Here is a 16,034-nt window from a genome sequence, read left to right on the forward strand (position 1 = left end):
TTGTGTTGTTGCTGCATACACACAAGAAGATATGTGCTTAGGGGTGCACAAGGGTTTATTGGTTCTTGGCATCACAGCTTGACCATTTGTGTCATTCAGTACTCACACTTCATGGGGAAGTCTGAGGTCATTCCTTGCACTTAAGTTGACCCCAGAACCTCTTTATAAGAGAGGGCTTCTTTAAAACACTTGAGTCTTTCATGGACACTTCCGTTAAGTTTGGAGGCTCAAGGTTGGCAAAGTCTCCTTTTGTCTGCTCCATCAGCTTCAGAGGATAAAGATCCGCTTTACTTGAGCTCCTGGGTCTTACCTTCTTGGTGCGGCGGCCTTTGATGAGCAGCTTGATCTCTCGAGCTACACGCGCCATTATCTTCCTGCATAGCCTACACGTGGACATCTGGCAAAAGTTGGTGCCCGAGTGCCGACTGTGTAGCGAGTTCTGGATGTTCTCAGACAGTATGCAGTTGACCTCCTCTGTGACAGTGTTCAAGATCCCGTCTTTGATTTCGGGCGGAGTCTGAATTGTCGTGTTCTCGTCTGCCAGGTCAGAGATGGCATTTACCAGGAACATCTTAAAGTTCTGATCAGTCGACTCCTTTACAAGGCTAGAGGTCCTCTGCTCAAGGTCAACCATGAGGGTCACGGATGGACCGCAGCTTGCTGGTGAGGACGTCACATCAGTATCTTGGCAGTTAGCCAGAGAGACAAAGGCCCTTGTCGCCATTTCGAGGACCGACATGCACATGCTGACTAGTTGCTCCTTCACCATCAGGTTGTCTATGCCGTTGCTCATCTCTCGAAGGTTTCTGAAAACCACAAGGCAAGATATCTCTTAGCACAGAACAAAATCAGAGGCGTGGCAGTAAGTGGCAACCAAGGTTGTTGATGTTTACCTTTCTGAGAGGCCATCGAAGAACTGTCTCATGATGACATTCAAGACCTTCTTCATTTCCATCAGCGGGGACACGTCTGGAACGCCCACCATCAAAGGCTCACTAGATTTTTCCTCTACACACAGAGACGCATCGATCTCTAATGGAGCCTGTGGATAAACTTCTTCAAGGGCCGGCCCCATGTTACTGGTGAAAAGCTGAGGTGTGCCTTCCATCTCTACTCTGACAGGTTGCCCTGGGTATTCCTGCGCTTCAGGCAGTGAGGTTGACTCAGGGAGCGTCAGGAGGGCCAGTCGGGTAGCATCGGGTAATTGTCCTCCAAAGGAGTCTGAGACAACCATCCATGTCAGTGACTCATCCTGCCCTTCCTGGTAAGACACTTTTGAGACAAAGTCTGTCGAAGAAGTTATGAAAGCTGTAGGAACCGGTGCTGATGGATCATCTTCAATAAGGGAAGGAATAAATACGACTCTGTTCTCCTCCACAGTTTGATCTACATTTGCCTTCATTTTTTCTAGAGGGCTTTCTGATCTGACTCGTTGTAAATACGTGGATGATGATGTTGGAAGAAAAGTGAGGTCTAGCAATGGCATGTCTTCAATGATGGGTATGGAGGTCCCAGGAAGATTAGTGTTTCTTTCTGTAGTTTGTGGATCTTTGTCGTCATGCAGTGTCACAGCTCCTAACTCGGCAGCCATATTGATCCAGTCCCTCCCCTCTGATAGTTTCAGATCACTGTCTATTGCATCTTTCACCAACATCCCTGCATGAACTTCTGAAGTGGGGACTTGCTCATAAACAATCTGTGCCTGCTGAAGGAACGTGGCAGGTGTAGAACTTCTTGAGGGAGCCACAGAGAAGACAGAGCCCTCAGGAAGTTCTGATCCTATTCCAGAGTCTTCCCTAATGATGTCTTCCACAAGATTTGATGGCTTAAATCCTGACGTTTTGTCATCACTGTCTAACAAAAAGAAGGCAGTAGTTGATGGAGCCAGAGGAGGCACCTGTGGGGTTATTTCCACTTCCACATTACCATTTGTAAAACCTATGAGCCTCATTGACGAGGCCAGAGGGTTGCAAACTGCTGCTGACTCATCTGGGACTGACTCATCTGGGACTGACCCATCAGGGGCTGACAAAGCAGGGACCCACCAATCACAGACTGAGACAGCACTGACTGACTCATCAGGGACTAACACACCAGGGACTAACACGCCGGGGACTGACTCATCAGGGACTAACACACCAGAGACTAACACGCCAGGGACTGACACGTCGGGGACTGACACACCAGGGACTAACACGCCAGGGACTGACACGTCGGGGAATGACACGTCGGGGACTGATACGCCAGGGACTGACATGTCGGGGACTGACACACCAGAGACTAACATGCCAGGGACTGACACGCCGGAGACTGACATGTCGGGGACTGACATGCCGGGGATTGACACACCAGGGACTGACACGCCGGGGAGTGACATGTCGGGGACTGACATGCTGGGGACTGACATGCCGGGGACTGACAAGCCGGGGACTGACATGTTGGGGACTGACATGCCGGGGACTGACATGCCGGGGACTGACTCGTCGGGGACTGATACGCCAGGGACTGACACGCCGGGGACTAACATGCCGGGGACTGACCCACCAGGGACTAACATGCCGGGGACTGACACGTCGGGGACTGATACGCCAGGGACTGACACGCCGGGGACTAACATGCCGGGGACTGACATGCTGGGGACTGACACGTCGGGGACTGACACGTCGGGGACTGATACGCCAGGGACTGACACGCCGGGGACTAACATGCCGGGGACTGACATATCGGGGACTGACATATCAGGAACCCACCAACCACTGACAGAGACAGCAGGGACTGACTCGTCAGGGACCAACCCATCGCAGACAGACACACCAGGGACATCAGGAACTGGCACACCAGGGACTGACTCATTAGAGACTGACATATCAGGGATTAAGTCTCTGAAGGTGAATAGCCTTGATTCCTCAAGGGGACCTTCCAGATCTCTTATGTCATCATACACTGATGGAAGACTAGATTGTGAGCGAACTGATTCCTGGAACCTGAAAGTGAATTGAGAGTCCAACTGTAGCAGTTCTGGGGCGGTGTCTGCCCCAACCTCTACATCAATCCGACTTTCAAAGAGTTCTGAGCCCGGTGGTGGCGCCAGCGAGTACAGCCCTGGAATCTCAGAGACAGCTTTGGATAGCATCGGTGACAGGGGCACTTTGACATTGTAACTCCCCACTTCTTCTGGCTCCTCAGACTGTTCAGCAAACATTCTACGATGGGCAAAAAAGGTCTTCAAGTAGCTGGCCACCCGCTCATAAACACGACTTTGCACCAAGGCCTTGTCTTCACCAGCAGTGACTTTGGACCGTTCTTCGACCTCCCACTGCGAAATGAGCAGTTTCAGATTGTTGATGTCTCGGGCTGCCTTGTATACAATCTCTTTTATAAGTGCGTTGAAGTCATCAGAGGTTCCCTCACTGGCAGCAGAAGCTCTTCCTTTTCTCTCAGATATTCCCAAACCGTTTTGTGCCTGAGAAAGAATCGATCCTAGAGGCAACTCATCCTGATCAACTTGTGTCACCGGAGGGATGAAATCTGATGTTCTCGACGCACGCTGAGCAGAGCCCACTGTGGCCTGGGTGGAGGTCTCCAGAAGAGAGTCAGAGAGTCCTAGACCTGGATACATGTCTGCCTGAGTTGGACCATCTATAGAGGTGGTGTTGAGACCACCATTGCTGAAGATGACCTGGGAATATGAGTCAAGTGGCACATCTGAGACGTCTTGTGTTGGGGAACGTACTTTTCCACTGCCTTCATCCAACTCGGGCTCGAGCAAATCTTTACCACTTGACACCCTGCTATCAACAAGGCCGATTTGAGACAGATCATCAATATTGTCCACATCTGAAACGTTATCAAATTCCCCTATGCCCAATGCAGAACTCACAGCCTCCAGTTGTGAATGCTCACTCAGCTCATGGCCCTCTTTCTCCACGTCATTCACAAATTGGACCGACGTGAGAGCTGTCTCCACCTCTGCACTGCTGGCTAACAACAAGGACTGTGGAGTTTCAGATTTTTCTGCTTTGCTAGAAGTTGACACCTCTTGGAAAGGTGAAGGTAAGCGGCTTGGTGCTTTTCCAACTTCATCTGGGTCTTTTCCTATTGAATCCTCCGTCATTTGAATGACATCATCCAACTCAATGCTGCCATTTGCGGTTAATCTTAGCTCACAGATTTCCGTGCCAGATAGATTTAACAGTTCTTTGGACGATGAGAGAGAAGGTCCTTTTTCAGAATCCTGAGGGCCGTCCTCAGTTATGGGTTCATCTTCTCCAAGCAAGGTCTTGCTGGAGTCCAAGTTTTCATCAAGCTGATCCTGGGTGGATCCTGGTACTGTATATGTTGCACCTAACTCTATAGTCACAGCATCTTCTGTTGTGGCACACTCAGGTTCCTTTAGCTGTACGCTGGTTACATCAGGCAAGGGGCTCAATGTTGGCTCTATGTTTTTACTGGACACCTCTGATGGAGAGGGGCTCTGTCCAAGTGCTGAATCGACATCACTTTTAGTCTCTGCTTTGCAAACTCCTGCCACCACCGCTCTGTCCTCTTGGTAAGTCGCTGCAGGACTGAATGGCATTATAGTGTCTTGAGGGGAACATATAGGGGTGGGAGTTGGTCTTCCCAGTGGAGAAGCTGATTGCCCCCGTGATGATTCTGAGTCAAGACAGGATATGAAGGGCTCATCATCCTCAAAAAAGAAACACAGGAGCAAAGATGTTGGGCTCTGTTCTTTCCTGGAGAAGTCTTCTTTGGAGGTTGACTGTTGCTTTTCAACAAGACTGTCCTCTACCTCCTCAGCTACTGTAGTGGCATCTTCTATACATGTAGAACTGGTGTCAGATTCCTTTTTCACTCCATCCTGATCGGCCAGCTCCTGAAGAGGATCACAAACATATTCGATCCCCTCAGATAAATTGGAGACATCTTCTCCGGTACAGCTCAGTTTTTCAGAAGCAGCCTCCTCTTCATCACCAATGGCTGTGACATCCGCAAGAACCACCTCCTCCCTACGAGAGGCTTCTGGCGACGAGTCTTGAATGACAGGTGACATTGTCTCTGGTAAGCCCATTCCTGGTTTTCCTTCTTCCTCTGCAGTAGGAGTCCTGGCTTCATCACTGATACGTTCTGTTTGCTCAATGTCTTCTCTCGCCCCAGTACTGGTGACTATTACTTCCGTGTCATCGTCAGTGCACTCAGCTGTTTCAAGGTGAGCACTCAACTCCGACTTCTCAGTGTCAAGAATATGGGGCTCGGTGAGGGAGCGTTGATCTGCCAAGTCAACTTCTAATCCACCATCAGAGGTTTGAACAAGAAGTAATTTATCTTCACTACCTGGTGAAACCAGTTCCTCTAAGTTGCTCTCTGTAACTGAACTGGGTCGGTCTGCAGAAGGTAACGGCGCAAGACTAACATCACTCAATGTAATATTTTCTTCCACATCTGTACCATCTAGTGGAGGGGAGGTGCTCTGGACAAGCGCCTGGCTGTCCTCCTCACTGGGGGAGAGCCTAGAGGGCAGAAGAGAGAACTCTGATTCTTCATCATCGGCTTCCTCCACATCGATCGTTTCCACTACATCTGTTTTTTCCGGTGATCTAGCGTCGTCTGAGGTGTCTGGCATTTGTTTGTCAGGATGAGAAGTTGATGGCAGGCTGACATCCTGTGGCAAAGTGTCCTCATCTAACAGACTGTCATTGAATGTTTGTGAACTTATGTCATATAAAACGATTGTGCTCAGATTCAAATTTTGATTCTGTTCGATGTAACCTTCAAGCCATTGTAGTGATGGTCCTCGTAGGTCCTTCTCTGTGAATGTGTATTCTCCCAACTTTACTCGGCTTTCACGCTCTGCGAGTGCTCTTCGGAGGTCAAAGTATATTTGTAAAAAACGCTCCACCTTTTGCGATACACGACTTTGTATTACAGATTCGTCCACATCAGGCTCAAGTTTGGAGCGCTCTTCTTCCTCCCAGCGACAAATTGTCTGCTTTAGGTGAGAAACATCTTGTACAGACTGACACACAATCTCTGTTATTTGTGAATTTAAGTCTTCAGAGACCTCGTCTGAGGTCACCAACGTCGCAGAGCTGTTCACGAGACTCCCGAGCTGCTGCGTTAGAGACATTGTATCAAAGGTCAATTTTCTGTTGTCTTGCCAGAATTCATTGGTGACTTCCGTTGATAGGGTATCTATCTCTTGATGGGCCACAGACATCGAACCTAGCATGTCTGGGACCTGCGAGGAAGGAGTCATGGGTCTCTGAGAGAAATCTTCCGCCGGGTATCTCTCCTCACATTGTGCTTCCATGGCCCTTCGTCCAGCAAAGTAACTTTCCAGGTAAAGCTCCACTTTCTCGTTGACTCTGCGTTGAACTGCGGAGTCATCCTCATCAGCACTGAGTTTGGATTGCTCCTCAGCTTCCCAGTGACAGATGGACTGCCTGAGTTCGTTAACATCCTTTGCTGCCTGGTGAACTATATCCGTGATGCTGGAACACAGGCTATCATAGGTTTCTTCGAACGAGGTTGTTGGACTTTGACCCGCACATCGACATTTGAAGCCTTCCACTTGCTGAGCCATGGTAACGTCTGGTAGTTCTGAGTAGTCCAAGAATTCCAACATCTCACCAGTTGCTGCTAGGTCTGTGTCAGGGAAATCCTGATACGTGGACACCCCCTCTCGAGCCCCTTGGCTGACATCTGTACCCACTGTACACCATTCAACAGTTGCTCTCCGATTGGCAAAGAATATCTCCAGGTAATTGTTGGTTTTTTGTTTGACGTACATTTGAGCCTTGACTTCAGCACTGTCATCTGTACTGGTCAGGTGGGATAGTTCCTCCTCCTCCCATTGAATGATTTCTTGCTGGAGCCGCTTGACATCATTGGCAGCACGGTGAACTGCCTCTGAGATAAGCAGATCCAAACCCCCCTCCTCGACCAAGCAGCACGTCCTCTCATAACTATCGTTCAAAGTTGCTGATGTAGAATTCTCCGATTCCAATTTCATTCTGGCGAGCTGACTTGGTGTGAGTCTATTGCAGTAACACACATTCACCTTATATAGGCTAAAGTCAACCGCAAACAAAGCCAAGCGCAAGGTGTCACATGGGATTCAAAGACCAGCTGCCAGGACTGATGATGCCGCATGACCACACTTTGACACAGTGGTGAGTGTTGCAGTCGTACAACAAGGAGGTTGCAGGTTTGAATCCATTATTATGAAGATTGTTTGTTACGCGCAGGCACTGGTGGTGACAACACTTGAGCGGATTAAACATGATAATTCTTCCACCCTGGGTGATCAGTGAAATTGTTCTGCAGCAGCAGCAGCATGCTTAACTTGTCCCATTGAACATCATGTTCCATGAGGTTCCATGATTGGAACTTTCCACATCCAGTGTTGCAATGGACCAAGATAGTTCTATAGACATTGGTGGTGTGAGGAGTACAGTGAAGACCAAGATGCTTTAGTAAAGTCTGGCACAATGTCTCAGGAGGCCTAAGAGAAGTGAGTGCACTTTTCAAATGCCATCATGTGACACAATAAAGTCTTCACAGGTCACATGGGATGTCAGTCCTAAAGTCTATATATTGACTCGGAAGTCGACCACACAGAAAGCAGTATGCCGCTGAGACATTTGTAATCTGCCAATAATTAATCATTTGGTTTTGATATCTGGACACACACCACGTGTCAACTGTAACTGTGAAAATCCTGATGGCCTCACTGGTAAAAGATGATGAAGAGGATGAAAGTCAGAGAACAAGTCCGTCCACCCCGCCCGAGCCCTCCTCTGAAAACTTCAGAACAGTGGTCACAGAAATCGTCCAGCAGGCTGCCAGTGAACTGATGCACACACTGAACCTTCAAGTGGAGAGCTACTTGGAAACAACACTTCAGAAAGCGTTTGTTGACTTCCAGCTAGCAGTCGAAGAGAAAATAGACAGTACTACCTCTGCTACACCCCAACGGGGCTCTGCATCACCAGAGAGGGTTTTAAACCCTGCCTCATCTAGGACTAGTGTGGAAATGGAGCCTAAAGTGGACGAGGTGTCCCAGTCCTACTCTCCGTCAATGTGTGGCGGGGTTCCCTCTCCAAGCTCTTCACTGATGCTCACGCAGGAAGCTCAGTCACCAGGACCTTCTCCCTCATGTGCTCAGGACGTTGTTATGTGCACGTCGGTGTGCTCCATTCAGGACATCCACATCACAAGGTCCACCACCAGCCCTGGTGTGAGCAAAGAGAGTGTGGAAGACTTGTCCATGATAACTTCAGTTTCCTCCTTCCAGCAGGAGCACCTTGTTGTAACAGGGCAGGCTCTAAGTCCTTTAGCACCTCATACAGTCAGCTATACGAGTGAAGATCAGGATGTCAATGATCAAACACAGCAACCACCACATGTCTCACCCCTACCTTCACAAGACCTGCAGACATGGACTCCAACCACCGGAGTGGATATTCTGCCCACCTCAAGGCCAGTGAGTGCCAGGCAGGAGGAACAAGTTTACGTGTTTCAAGAGCAGCCCACCAGTCCATCAGTCAGGCTGACTCCCTTGTCTGCTGGCACCCAGTCTCCCACTCTGGGTACCTTGTGTCCTTCCTCACCCATCTCAGCAGACATTGTGGACACATTGCTGGACAAAAGCAAGGCAGCACAACAATCCACCTCACCAGCTCTAAGGCTGCTCACTCCTTCATCAGTAAGAAGCCTGTCCCCTGCACTAAGCGTCACCACCACTCCACTCTCGTTTGTCTCAGCTGACTCAGTAGAAGTCTTGCAAGAAGAGCAGACCCTCTCCAGATCAGCAAGCGTCCTGCAGGAGCAATTGCGGCTGTCTCAGGGACCGTCTTCACCTGTACGCTGGCTCCCCCCACCCTCCTCAGAAGGCAGCCAATCTCCTGCATCTATTGTCTCTGTTGAGAGGATTAATGTGTTGCAAGAAGTGACTGTTAATGTGAAATGGGCACAGCAGCAATCGACATCACCTGTCTCCGTTTTTCTGACTCACTCACCAGGAAGAACTCTGTCCCCTACACTAAGCTCCTCCTCCTTGTCGGACATGGCAGCTGTAAGGAGTGACCTCCAGGAGGACTTGGTTCAAAGGCTACCAACTCCTTCCCCAGGTGGAACTCCTTCTCCAGCTACGAATGCGGTCTTTCCCTCATCATTTGTCTCTGCAGACATGGACAAAGAGGGAGATGCTGAGGAGACAGAAAAGGATCGACAGCCCTTCTCGCCCCTTCACGGACAACCCACCCTCTCTCCTCAAGGAATGGCATTAAGCACCATGTCATCCACCTTCTTACATTCAGCAGACATTCAAGTGCTGCAGGAGTGCAGTGCTGAAACTTATGACGAATTGCAAAACTCCATGTCTCCTCTCTGTAGGCATCCTACACCCCCAATTGAGGGCACTCACTTTCCAGCTTTGATTACCCACCACTCTCCCACACCACAACTGCCAGCCACGCCAACCATCTGCAGGCTTCCTACTCCCTTACCAACTGCAACTCCTTCTCCAGCTTTGAGCTCAACCAGATCCTCCTCAGTCACCTACGTGGAGACTAATTTGTCTTTAGAAACAACCACCATCACCACACTAAGTTCTGCCCCGAACAGCTCAGATAAGGAGTCCCCTCTTCTTTCTCCTCCTGACACTGGCCCTGCATTAAATGTCATGGTGACTCATCTACAGGACCAATCTCAAACATACAAGGTAGCAGAATTATCCTCGTCCCCTGGGTGGAAGTGCTCCACACCAACGTCTGAGGGGACTGTCCTGGACGAAATTGATCCAGCACTGATCTTCACCTCTCTCCCATCTGAAGCATATGCAGATGAGGATGAGGTCATCAAATCAGCTGTTACTGAGGGACAAGGACAGGGGGAGCTGGACTATATCAGTCCAGCATTAGATTCATACTCTTCACCGATTTTGAAATCGTCCACCCGAACATCCGTGAGCTCTTGTCAAGACACGCTGGATAAAACCATGACTTTCACCTCTCCTCGTTCAGATGGGGAGGATGAGGAGGAAGTTATCGCGGGGGGTGAAGGAAAGCTGATGGGACAACTGGCCCACAGCCGTACAGACTCAGGCTACTACTCCCAACCTCTCTGGACACTTCCAACCCCCGGGTGCCCCAGAGAGGATGCTCGAGATGTAGCCTTGAGTTTCACATCTGATCTAGCTGATATTTTTGTGGACGATACCATGACGGAGTTGCAGGAAGAGATGGTCTACCCTTGCAGGGAACAAGATTCATTACTCTCGCATGTGTGGAAACTACCCAGTCTGGAGGCAGATTTTATCTCGACATCCGTACCCACTGACACTGACGAGGACGATGAAGAATTCTTAGCGGCAGGCATTATGAAGGAGTTAATGGAGGAGGCTTGGGTGGATTCAAGGTCAGGGCAGTATGATATGTCCACGCCGCCTGCGCCGAGCATCACTCCAAACTTTCCACAAGGCAGATTTGTGGATGAGAATGAAGGCTCACAGGAGATCTCCACTCAAACGTCTGTGTCCTCTTTTAAATATCTGGGCTATGATGACACCCTGGAAGCTGCAGGCGTGGAGGACTACATCACAGACTATCTGGACTACAAATGTCGGCAAAGAGATCCGCTTTATTTATCAGCTTTGAACTCATCTACTTTGTCCTCTTCATACTCTACTTCTTGCCCTCGCGATGATGATGTCACAAAAGCATGTGTCATGATGGAGTTCTTGGAAGAGGCATGGACTGGCAGGGACCCTTCAACGGGATCTTCGCTGTACCAACCCTACGGTAACAAGTTGGGGAATGGGGTCACGAAACACCCTAAAATGAGTCCACCACCGATGATGCAAGAGATTGAGGAGATGTCTTTGGAGGACTTGGTACAGCAGTTAAAAAGGCATCCTGGGCCATCAGCTCAAGGTGTCTACACAGAGAGTAACCGCACACAGAGCAGGGCAGCAGCGCCCCTGTCTGAACTCAAAAAGAACCTCAGTGTGGTGATGAAGGAGTTCTTTGACAGCCTCGATGAAAGGTACGTAACATGCAAACTGTCAGTTGCCAGCCACAGGTTCAGCTTTGTGACTGACTCATCCATTATCCTCAGGCAGCTGACAGAGATGAGCAAGGGTCTCCACACCATTGTGGTCAAGGATCAGCTGGTCAACCTCTGCATAGAAATTCTGCAGCTGTCCACACAGACCATTGTGTCATTGTCCAAGTCCAGTGAGATGTTTGCCACTCTCAACCACTCTGTGGCAGAGAAGGTCATTCTGCAGAATACTTCCCAAAACTACAACGGCACAGGTACCGATCCCACCTTCAGAACATCCTTTGGCGAGGTGCTCTCCGACTTGGTGGACAAGGACGCCATGCAGGTCCCACAAGAGATCACACACGGGATTGTGAACACTGTGACCAATGAGGTCAACACCATACTCACAGAAACTGTTCAAGTGTCACTTCACAATAGAGAGGCCTGCGCCGGCACCTTTCACAGCTGCCAGATGTCGACCTGCGACCCTTGCACGAACATCATGGAGGAGGTTTCTCAAGAAATTCAATCTTTGCATAAACGACCGGTTGTGAAAAAGAAGCGGCCATGGTGCTTATCAAGGTGGTGTAAACGTAAAGTTGCCCAGAACAGCAGCGGGAAGTGACATCTCGAATATGACTCTCAACTGTTCGAGGATGGAAACTCTTGGTCCGTTGCTGGCTTTAGTGCCATATTGTGGACAGCCTTCTTCCCTGAGATTGAAGCCTGCCTCCCATGCCTTTCCAGCCTTGGAGGGTCCAGGACCCAGCTCAGCACAGGCAGAATTGTTAATAATGAATAAAATCTCTTGATTTATCAAAAGCATTTCCTCTCAGGTTACCCAGTCATCATAATCGGTCAATCAAACAGCAAATATCCCCTTTTGTCCGCGAAATCCCACTAGTTGTTGTGATGTTGCAGCCCTGCCTGCGGTGTGCACCCACAGTCTCAGACGTTGCTGACACTTGGCCTCAAATCATGGTGCCGAATTCAAGGGTGACCAAGAGGCTAATGAACGAATGCTAACTGGAGCTAACCGCAAGAGAACCAATGTGAACTGAGTTTATTGTTTTGAACAAGCAGGTGAATTCTGTTGTTGAAGGCCGGAGGGGCGCTATCAGCAGCTAGTAGCACATCTGGAGCCCAGATATCATTTCCTGGACATGTAGTCGATGACAAGTGGAGTGGTCTGTCAGGTTATGGTATGAGTGAAGTTCACATGGTGGGTTTACGAAAGGAATTTATTTTATATTCGGCACTTTGCCTTTTTTATTGTGTATTTATTTTGTTTAAAAGTTGCACTGTTTACTACACAGTGTTGTTCAGGATTATTGTTATTTAATAGGTGTGACTTTTGTGTGTTTTAGTTGAGTAAAAAAAAAAAAGATAAAACTATCTGCAAAAATCGGTATCAGCCAGTTGGGACTTTAAAAAAAGAAAGGGCAATCGGTATTGGCCAAAAAAATGTTGATCCGTGTACCCCTTAATCAGTACAGTAGTTTAGGTCTTGGTCTTTTTTTTGTTGTATTTTTAGTAAACAGTAATAAAGAAAGCATTCGACAAGTTTTGTTGCAAGAGACAGGTCAGCCACTGAGGGAAAACAGAACACTTCAGAACAAAATACTCTACTGTATAATAGATAATATAATTTGTGTTGTAACATTTCAGTGACATAGTCACAACAGCCAACTCCTCACTCATAAATATTGGTTTGTGTCGTGCATCGCACCCTGAGCTTTGAAAACACTGCCATCAAATCACCAGACATGATGCTTTTGCCTCCGAACACAAAGACCTTCTGCCACTGATACTGTGAAGAGTGTTTCTCAGCAGCTGGTCATCGATGCTGATAATGAACAGACATTAAAGATTTCATTCCTTGCTTTACTTTTCTGACAGCGGCTAATTATGTCTTGTAAGCCGAGGGAACTGTAGCGATGTCTGACACTTTTATTTTTTCTTTTTACCTTACTTTTACTTTAGCCAAAATGCCAAGAACTCAAATTTTTCAATTACAGCGGTCACAAAGTACAGGATCTACAGTGGTTCCGACATCGACCAATCTTTGAGGTGGTGGTGGTCTGACATTGTTGGACACATTGAAGAATCAAAATAGTGATATGATGTGTTTGGTACTCACAGTACGGACAAGGTGAGGGACCATTCGGACAATCCCAAGGCAAATGATGACATGCCAGGCAGGTCACGCCACATGGACACAGGATGGAAGTCAATCTCCTCTTCAGCGACCTCCTAGGTCAGTGCGACGTTCAAAACCAGTTATGCTGCTGCTCATCATGCCATGAACAAGAATGTTTATAAAGAAGTCAGCCACAAGCGCATTTCACTCCATTAAAAATCAAAGACAAAAGGGGCCTGCTTCTGAAAAATACCACAGAGTGGTGAAGCAGATCTCCCTCTGGTGGACATATACAGTCATTTCTTCCCATGATCCACCACAGACTACAAGCTCACGGTGTCCACCCAGCTTTAAATGAGACAAACACATTCGATCACAAAAGGATTGAGCTTTGAACTCTCAAAGCCGGTCTTTACGACACACAGTCATCGAAAACAACATCAAAGTAGGGCATGGATGTCACTGTCTGTGATCTGAGCCCGCCCTGAGTATATGAGCGAGGGGGGAAGAGGATTTATATAAATGGTGTATTTAAAGCAAGTTAGCACTTGACCACAGTAGTGCAGCAAGGGACAGTGTGCAGCTCTATCCCCATAATCCTGTTTTACCATCAACATGTCCAAGAAGACAGGAATGAAAACTGTGGAGGATCTGAAGGGGACTCTGTCCACCATCCTTAGTGAGACCGTCCATCGAAGCTTCTTCAATGTCCCATCCTTGTCCCCGGACAACTCCCTCACATTTGTTTCCAAGATTGTTCACCGTGCAGCTGAAGACATCTCCGAGCTCATGCAATCCATACGGGAGTGGGAGGCAGACGAACGTTCCAAACACAGAGATGAGGATGACTTCTCCATCCAGAGTCGGGTCCATCAGAAGGTGGACAGCTACCTAGAGAGTTTCTTCGCTGAGAAACGAGCGTCCACAAATTCATCTCCTGAGCTGGTGGATGTGACAAAGTTAGATGAGGGTCCACAGAGACCGATTGGAGTGAGGCCACCTTACTTTTGCGACACGGACACCAGTCTTTCACAGATACTTCTCAGTGATATTGCGCCTAATCCTGTGGCTACTTCTTCCCCTGAGGAGAGGAAACCAGCACCTGTGTTGCCATCAATGTCAGTGGTCTTCAACGAGGAGTCTCAAAACCCAAGCTTTAGACTGAATTTTTTCACTCAAGTCCCCAGCACGCAGGACACAAACAACCACTGCACAGATGCACCAGGACAGTGGACCAACCCCGGGGTGGATTCTGTACCTGACATTTCAAGATTGAAATTGCTTAGTGATGACGACACAGAGGCCTTTAACACAGAGTGTTATGAGGAGCAACAGCACCTCGACTCTTATGCGGCACCGCCACCATTCTTCATGCCTGAAATGCTCACTAGCATCTTGGTTAAACCCATTCAAGACATTTTGAAAACCTCGGTTGACTCCCCGGAAGGGGGCACAGAAGAAGAAATCCCAACAGGTGACCTTGTAGGGGACATTAATTCATCTTTGTCCTCCCTAGAAAGATCCAGCCCAGACCAAGAGAGCATTAGGGAAACAGTGGTAAAATTACACTCCGACCCGGTACCCCCATCTAACCCAGTTCACAGTTCTGGGGTGAATCTGTTCTTGAATGGGGATATTGCTCCAGTCTCCGGTACTGATGATGTTTCTAAGTCCAAAGTAAGCCATGTTGGGGCAGGCGAGCCACTTCTCTTCAGTCCACTTCCAGGTGAGGAGGTGGATTCAAGTCCCGGTGATCTTTTAAAACCTGTTGAGGAGATAAACCAGTTCTTCAGACACGTGGACCAAGAATCACCGGAGGCTCTATCGCCCTGTGAAGACCCGGACCAATCAGCCCAAGCTGTGGTGGAGGAGTACATCTGGAAAAAGTTGGGGGCTATGGAGTCAGAGCCAAGTCCCTTTAAAGTTCAGCAGTGGGATGAGCCCTCAACATGCTTAGAGGAGAACCTAGAGGAGAAGCCAGTCACAGAGACGCTGAACTTGGTCATGAAGGACTTCTTTCATGGCCTGAGTGAACAGTAGGTCCCAATATATTGGTCTTCAATCACTTGGTTCTTAGATGTATGTGTTTCTTGTGTTGCAGGCAGCTGAACAAGATGAGTCGTGGCATCAACAGCATTCTGCTGCGGGATCAGTTGATCGACATGTGCCTAGAGATGTTGCGTGTGTCAATGCAGACCATCTCCTCCAACAAGTCCAGGGATTAGCATAACTGGACTCACCGTGGTAGGAAACATGACCAAGAATTTGATCAGAATGGGACTTGTACCGCAGGTCCACTAATGACAAAGGAGGTTAGGTTCTTATCATCAGGTCAGGTCCCATCAATGGGATTTTGTGACTAACATTATGTATATGAGACCTTATTTATCAATAAAGTCTTTAAGCAAGAGGATCCTCCGTCTCTTGTCTGTGACCTGCTACGACTGAAATTTCTTACTGCATCGACTGTGTTCTCTTCAAACGTGGTCAACCCCCAATGACTCCACGAAGAGAGCTACCATGGAGTTTCAATGTCTACAGACTTCTCAGCTCTTTCCTCTGGAAGTGTGACCAAACAGAAGGTCTAGCTGAAGAATAAACATTTGTGTGCTGCTGTTAAATAGATGCGCTTATGCATGACCAGAATCCTGCCCAGTCAGAGTCATTATGTTGTATCAAGGGTTCTGGAATTGTGGGAACCATTCGTCCAGAGGAACAGAAACCTGTGAGCCTGATGAACACCTGTTCCACGCATGTTCCATTTTGTCCTTCCCAGGCCCAGGAGGTTCCCTCCCATGCCTTGGTTTCCAAGAACCCTCCCCAAGTATTAGATAGACACTAGACTGTTCTA

The 16,034-nt window shown here is 48.4% G+C and overlaps 3 protein-coding genes across 7 annotated transcripts in view; 2 read left to right on the forward strand and 1 right to left on the reverse strand.

Moving 5' to 3' along the window:
- Nucleotides 1-2,377, forward strand: part of b3galt2 (UDP-Gal:betaGlcNAc beta 1,3-galactosyltransferase, polypeptide 2) — a 14,056-nt gene extending 11,679 nt beyond the window's left edge. The window contains exon 2 of the mRNA XM_053861286.1: nucleotides 1-2,377. This exon is cut by the window's left edge and continues 8,640 nt beyond it. The gene's annotated coding sequence lies outside the window, so the exon portion shown is untranslated.
- LOC128756720 (uncharacterized) overlaps nucleotides 1-13,533 on the reverse strand; it is a 26,531-nt gene extending 12,998 nt beyond the window's left edge. For 2 of the 4 annotated variants that reach the window (XR_008414299.1, XM_053861282.1), the window contains exons 1-3: nucleotides 13,184-13,533; nucleotides 894-9,179; nucleotides 1-806 (exon numbers count right to left, since the gene is read on the reverse strand). The exon at nucleotides 1-806 is cut by the window's left edge and continues 2,207 nt beyond it. The gene's annotated coding sequence lies outside the window, so the exon portion shown is untranslated. The other 2 variants (XR_008414301.1, XR_008414300.1) reach the window with 2 other exon arrangements.
- On the forward strand, nucleotides 7,460-15,588 carry LOC128756721 (mucin-17-like). Of its 2 annotated transcripts, XM_053861284.1 has the most exons (3): nucleotides 7,460-11,043; nucleotides 11,116-15,219; nucleotides 15,285-15,588. In XM_053861284.1, exons 1-2 carry the CDS (start codon nucleotides 7,721-7,723, stop codon nucleotides 11,666-11,668), a joined length of 3,876 nt encoding a protein of 1,291 aa, XP_053717259.1. In that variant the 5' UTR covers nucleotides 7,460-7,720; the 3' UTR covers nucleotides 11,669-15,219; nucleotides 15,285-15,588. The 2 variants fall into 2 exon arrangements, with proteins under 2 accessions (XP_053717259.1, XP_053717258.1); XM_053861283.1 differs by having other exon boundaries at nucleotides 7,460-15,219.
- The last annotated feature ends 446 nt before the right edge of the window (nucleotides 15,589-16,034 follow it).

The sequence above is a fragment of the Synchiropus splendidus genome, chromosome 4, assembly GCF_027744825.2.
Source record: "Synchiropus splendidus isolate RoL2022-P1 chromosome 4, RoL_Sspl_1.0, whole genome shotgun sequence".
Classification (NCBI taxonomy): Eukaryota; Metazoa; Chordata; class Actinopteri; order Syngnathiformes; family Callionymidae; genus Synchiropus; species Synchiropus splendidus.